Here is a 7,100-nt window from a genome sequence, read left to right on the forward strand (position 1 = left end):
TTTTTCTTTTTCCTTTTTTTTTTTTTTTTTTTTTTTTTTTTTTTTTTTTTAAGTTTAACAAAGACATTCACTAGTGTTAACGGCCACTTGCAAAAGAACTGTTTTCCACTTTTTGCTTCTCAGTGATGCATAAAAGCAAACTATAAAGAATTTTTTTAAAGAGGAAAAATGTTATGTTTGTGTTTTTGGATTAATCATCATATCTGGCCTTTGAGGAAAGGTGTAGGCTAAGGAAGCCCGAAGACCTCAGAACTTTAGACAGACTCAACATCTCCAGTTCCAGGCTGGAAAGGGCTTCTTTTTTGGACCATCCTAGAGAAACTTTCAACCAAAACAGAAAGACTAAACTGGTAATTTCTGACAGGATCAAAACAATTAACAAGCAGAAAAAAAAGTTTTAGGGTTCTCTCTCTCTGTTATAAAGCAGCAATAAAGAAACCTCAAACTAACTCTTCTAGTCCATCTCAGGTCACCCTAACAAACTTGTCTCGAGTAAATTTCAACTACATTGCTCAAAACTTTTGAGAATAGTTCCATTTGAATTTGCTTTAAGGCCTTAGATTACGAGCATACAAGAAACATCATAAAGCAACACTCTGGCAATACCGCCAAGTAATCCGATTTATATGTTTTTTTTTTTCCACATGAGACAGTTGGAATGGACAAAAATAATCAATTTCACATAAAATAATGCCTACAAAATGAACTTATAGTATTGAAAAGGCCAAATCAAACACTGTAGGTTTTCTAGTTCTATTACTCTGTAAGCAGTTACAGAGAAAGTTAGCAAGAAAGAAAGATACTGCAAGCCAAATTTGAAAACAGAATTTTGGTTTAAACATGTAAGGTTGCTCTAAGAGGGAAAGCTTGATGTGTAACACACTCAGGACCCCCCATGTCGAAACACTAAAATCCACAGATGGAATTTTCCATCTTTTTTAATGAAAGAATTCTACATCCCATTTATGCTCCAGATAAAATATGGTTAAAATACACCATAAGCATCTCTAAAATTACTTTATGCCAAATCCCATTACAGCAATACTCAGTTTGTGTACCTTGTTGGAGAAAAGCTTATCTTCCTTTGTACCCTAAACAGTTGTGGTCAACCTCTGAACCACAGAGCCATGTCATCTGACCCATGAGACTCCATACAGGTCCAGAAATTTGGCAGAGGGAAAGCGGAATCTGGCATTAATTGCTGCTCCTCTGCTGTCAAATTTCTGGACCCATGGGAAGTCTCACAGGCCAGGAAACATGGCCCTGTCCAGAACATGGCAAGTGGGTCACTCCACAGCCACATCCAACAAAAGAAATCACACCAGTACAGAGACGATGCCCACAGACCAACCCATAGCACCAAGTATGCATGGAATCTGGCCTGCGGACTGTCATTCATCCAACCAACAGGGTTAGAAGGTTGGGCACCACTGCCCTAACCTAACTGATCCTCATGCTGGTAAATACCCCTGGATTTTCCATTAAATTAAAGGTATTGTTAAAATTCGGAAGAGGTATCTTGTCATAATAGCTGTGCAAAAAAGTTAAAAGAAAAATGTGGCATGAGATTTATGAAATAATGCAAAAGCAATTTCTGGTGAAAGATCTGTAAGGCAGCACAGAGATTAGGAGGTCTCATTTACCTCTGTTTTAGGGAGATATTAATGAACACTACTAGCTCTAAACTACTCCCAGATAATAAGATGCTTTGAAAAACCCTGAGCTGAAGGCTAGACCTAGCAAGGAGGTATACATGGGTGGGAAAGGCCAGGTAATGAACCCAAATATGGGATCTAAACCTAAAAACCGAGAGGAAAACTCATAACCTAATGTTGGTGTATACACACCACAGATATGCATTCTATCAGCAACACTACACTCTCCAACTTATAAAATATTACAGGGCCAAGTGTAGGATATATTAAGGATTAATGCTGAAATATGTTTCACACTTTACACCCAACTATAAGCAGCAATACATCCAATTAATTTGCAATTACAATGGACTCCCCATGGTTCCTATCTTTTTTGTATTACCTTTAGAATACCTATTTATCTAAAAGATTCAGCTATGTGGCTTGTTACTCTGACTGCTGCCACTTCAGCAAATTCCAGATAAAATATTTTTTTCTTTAAAAAAAAGGCTCAGCTAACTTATTTCTTCTCTCAGGAATAAACCCTTCTGCATCTGAAGAGTTGAATTTGTGGAATATTTCTATTTTAAAAACTTTTAAAAAATGCCTATGAAAAGCATGTGCATAAGCTATCAAATAGAAATAAAACATTAAAAAAAAATAAAAAGAATGTCATGGCATCATTAAATAAATATTAGACTAATCTATATAAGTGGGAACAAAAAAGCATCTGTGGTTGAGACATAACAGAATAGTTATATAAACTCTTGTAAGTTTGCTGGCTTTAAGAGATTTAGTCATTGCTTATGAAAAACCATGCATTTTCAAGAACTGTAATATCAGAAATCTTCCTTCCCACACCCTTCTGGCAAAAACTATATTCAGAAACATTCAAAAATACACTAGGAAGCAAAATTATTAAAGATCCACACACTCATAAAAACCATTCAAATAAGTTGTACGTATGAACAAAAAAAATGAGTTCTAAATAAATGACACAGGAGGCAATAAATTGACACATGACAAGTAAATAAAAGGCTAAAGCACTCCAATACCATTGAAACTGTTTTAATGTTGTTGCAATTCCATAATGCAACAATCATCAACTCATAAAAAGACCCAAATATTTTAGAATTCATTTTAATTATTCCTTTGCACCTATTTTACAAAATAAAGGCAAGATACGTTTAATGCCCTCCTTTACCTCTATTTGTTTATGTACCTAACTCAGTTACGTTCAGAGTGTAAGCTTAAACTTCTCTTAAATGTTATATAAGAAAGAATGTTAAAATATTAACCTCTGCTTCAATGTACAGTTTCCAGAATCTGCCAGAACTGGGGAACTGGGCAACAAGGCGTTCATAGGTCTTCCGTGCTTTGTCTATAGGTTGATTCTAAAAATTGAAAATCAAAACAGCATTTACAGTATTATGATTTATGTAAATGTATATATTGATTTTACTCCAGAACCAAATAGTGTGAGTGGACCCATAGATAAGGAAATTTAATCCTATGTCACTAAACCTGTGCCTCTCGAATGAGAATGCTCCAAGCGTCAAGGTCATATGGATTTTCTTCTAATTTCTTTTCAGCCTTTTTCACTTTTTCTGGGACATATTCAGCAGCCTAAAAAAAGAAATAAACAAAAAGAAAAAAAGCAAAGGCATAAGATTACACATAGCAGTCAAGAAGCTCAATGCCAGTTATTTCATGCATGCTAAATATCTTTGGATATACAAAAATACCTTGCCATTTTAGAAGATGCACTGAAAGAGAGCATTTTTTTAATGCAAAGCAAGTTCTCATTGCATTTACAATGCACTACTCAGTAGCAAAGTACTGAATATGTAAGAGTGAATTCTACGTTTAATTTTTAAATGGAAAACAGTTCAAGTTACAAAAATAGCATGCCCATATTAGTGCACATACTGTAAGCAATATATTTTCTACATCATAAACTGCTATAGATCTGACAAGATTGTTGAGCATGAACAATACTATCAAAAAGCAGACTTTGATACAAGTGAAGATGTAATTTTATTTTATTCCCTCACTTCTCCACAGATGTAATTTCACAGGCCTGCATGCAATTTGAGAACTGTATTTTCCTTCATGTTTTGTTCTTAGGAAAGCCTAAAATAATTCAGTTTAGAGTTTACAAGCTCCTAGCTTTACAGCTGTTTTGTTCTGTTGGCATAGCCATGATTACATCAATTCTTTAAACCAGAGCTTAGCTTATTCTCTCTGCTGCAGCAGACGAGGCATCCCCAGGATCTTACCGCCTGCCTTATTCTATCTATCTGTTGGCCTTGCAACCTCTACTGATTCCTGGGAGGTGTGAACCTGCAGAAGGGGCTGGATAATAACCAGCAGCCTGGTGTGGCACAAAGGTTGCCAACCCTTTCTTTAAGCCAGCCAGGGTGCTGGTAGATGGGGGCAGTGGGGGGAATGGACACCCAAAAAACACCAAAACAAAACAAAAAAATATGCTTTACCAGAAGCAGCAGCTTGTTAGTTTGACCATATTCTGCAATGTCTGTATCGATCAGGTGCTTCAGCAGGGCTTTTTAGCGCTTTCATCTAAAGATGATTCAATCAGCTATTAGATAAATGCATCATAAAAACCCTGCTGAAGTGCCTGGTCTATAGTCATTGGGCAAGCCGGGTCCAACTAAACACAATGCCTCGTCTGGGCATAAGCTGTGCTCAGCACGGGCACATGCAGAGTTTAAAATAAAGTGCTGCTTTTTTTGGGGGGGGGGGGGAGGGGGTGTTACATCTGTAAGCAACCCCAATGCACACCTATAAATTTAAAGGAAAACATGGTAAGTTTAGTAAGAATTTTTCAAATTGTTCCATCAATGTTATATTATCAACAATGAACACGCAGACTTTTGTAACGGCCAACAGTAAAACGAACCCTTGAAAGTGCACCCTTTTTTGCTGCAACTCTGTCTAAGCAAGGTAACTACAAGTTTTCTTTACTAGGACAGAGTCTTAAACGAAGCTGATAAATTTTCAAAACAAGATAAACTTAAACTTTCAGATAGACAAACTTCAGCCCAAGTACTGGACAAATTTCAGTACGATTCATGTGTATGAGTGACAGGGGATAACAAATAGCTTGACTTTATTATTAAAATGACAAAAATGTTTATTTTAGTTGGGGTTTTTTAAAGCTATCTATCCTGCAATCTGAAGTGTACACTTTTGTATATTTAAATACTTGACAACTGACCATACAGAGAATTATAGTACTAGATAAGAAACAAAAACAAATTTATAAACTGTGAACTAGGCATAAGATGACCCCAAATCCATACTAGTACAAACCTAGAATGGCAAAAAATGTGATGCTTGGTTATGAAAATAGCCATCATCTCTCCTTACGAACCAAAAGGGGCTCATTTATAACCATTACTAAAGCAAAAGTCCACAGTCAAGGATGGATACTAAGGCTGTGTGAACCTTCAGTCACTGACTCGATTCAGTGGAGATCAGCCCGAGTCAGCAGCCACATCTCCAAATCCAAATCGAATCAGGAGACCCTTTAATCTCTCCAAATCAAATAGGAACCCTCCAAATCAATACAGAGAGCTTCGATGATTCAGACAGACACACCTTTAATTTTCTTTTCTACATACCTCAAGGTACCAGGCAACTTTGTGAATGCTGATTTGCTGGGGCAGACGGAGCGTCCCACCGGGGAGGGGGGCGGTTGTCCCCAGTGCACTTGGCAGTGGACCCAGAAGTGGACCAGAAGCACTTCCAATCCACTTGCTGACTGCTGCAGAGCACGCGTGAGGGACCACCCCCCCATGCTCCCCAGCTCAGCAATTGGTGCCTCCTGGGTCTTGGGGGGAGCACCTGGGGTTCCCTGTGCACTTGGCAGCAGACTCAGAAGTGGACCAGAAGCATTTCCGGTTCACTTCCAGGTCCCCTGCCGAGCATGTGGAGCGCCCACCCCGTGCTCCTGCAAGACACTCCATCCACCTCACCATCTCAGCGTTCACGAGCCGCGCCTGATACATCAACGTATGTAGAAAAAAAAAAAAAAACACCAAACACTTAAAGATGTGTCTATGGCCAACATCAGCATCGACTCTTCAGATTCAGCCGAATCAAATGCAGCCCAATTCACACACCCCTAATGCACACGTACATTTGGAGCTGTATCCAAAAAGGCAGAAACTGTCCTGTTCCGTTACGTGTGAATGAGCTGACAACAATGCAAACATCTACCTCTCCAACTTTAACACCACCTCATCTAGGGTTAAAGATAAAGCAGTTTTGCTCAATTTTAATTGTTCATACGTAACATAGAATCTAAGTACACCCCAGGGAATTACGCAATTATGCGCCTGTAAAATTTTGCAGCATAAAACATGACTGCACAGTCACCTAATATTGTGCAATTTCCTGGGATGTAGCTGGTGTGTGGAAAGGGGAGCTCCTGGTGACAGGAATGGGGGATTGGCGTGGGGTTGTACGTAGGGTTTATGGGTGAGTGTGGCCCCCCCACCACACAGTGCACAGCCTGTCTTCAGCAGCCGCAGCAGGCCCTCAGGGCACTCCTGGCTGGGGCAAGCAGAGCCCTCTGCAGTGCATGGCTCCAGTAACTCCTGGGGGCTGCACATGGCTCCTGCCTGCAGTGCTGCAAGCCCCACACACTGGCATGGAGCTAGCCTGGTCTGGTCCAAAAGCATGCACCAGCAGGCTGGGCCAGCTCTGTGCTGCCATATACAGCCCCCAGGATTTGCTGTAGCTATGCACTGCTGGAGGGGCTCTGCCTGCTCTGGCCAAGAGCACCCTGAGGACATGCTGCCTGCTATTGCCACCAGCAGTGGGGGCTTTGTGTGGAGGAGTTGAAGGAGGGCATGCAGCAGTGTGGGCTGTGCTTGCCGGGAGGGGGTGGGTTGCAGCAGGCAGAACATGGCATATGGCAAGGGAAGCTGTGCTGAGGGACTTACACCCCCCACAAACCCTATACACCCCCACACACGCACTTAAAGTATCTGCATATATTTCTAAAGAAGGTTCAAATAGTGTTATATTTAGTTTAATTTGTAAGAAAAATAAAAATGTGCAATTTTGATTTTTTCTAAACTTAATTCCCTGGGATGCATCTAAGAGCTGCTGCCTTTGCAATGTAACAGGGATGTTAGCTCCCCTTTTGAAACATTCAAATGCCTCTGTGTCTACATCCTTTACTGTACTGCAATACACCACCAGAAGAATTTAGCAGTCTATGTAAATCAGCTAACATCCCTGTCACATACCATGCCACCCCACCCCAGCATAGTTATTCAAAAGAATACAAATTCCAGGTAATATTAACTAGTCTTGAACCAAGAAAAGAACAGGGACTCCTGCTAAAACTATCTGCACAAGACTCTGCAAACCCAATGGAACACTGCAAGTTCCTCAAGTTGACTAGAAAAGCAAACACATAGGCATGGCAGGATC

General features: G+C 40.0%; 1 protein-coding gene across 1 annotated transcript in view; it reads right to left on the minus strand.

Moving 5' to 3' along the window:
* CSTF3 (cleavage stimulation factor subunit 3) overlaps positions 1-5,665 on the minus strand; it is an 87,566-nt gene extending 81,901 nt beyond the window's left edge. Inside the window, exons 1-3 of the mRNA XM_019519963.1 lie at positions 5,633-5,665; positions 3,159-3,260; positions 2,933-3,028 (exon numbers count right to left, since the gene is read on the minus strand). Coding sequence (XP_019375508.1) covers positions 2,933-3,028; positions 3,159-3,260; positions 5,633-5,665 — 231 coding nt within the window. The remainder of the gene's footprint in view (positions 1-2,932; positions 3,029-3,158; positions 3,261-5,632) is intronic.
* Between the last annotated feature and the right edge of the window lie 1,435 nt (positions 5,666-7,100).

Source organism: Gavialis gangeticus, unplaced genomic scaffold (assembly GCF_001723915.1).
Source record: "Gavialis gangeticus isolate Ggan-Ray unplaced genomic scaffold, GavGan_comp1, whole genome shotgun sequence".
Taxonomy (NCBI): domain Eukaryota; kingdom Metazoa; phylum Chordata; order Crocodylia; family Gavialidae; genus Gavialis; species Gavialis gangeticus.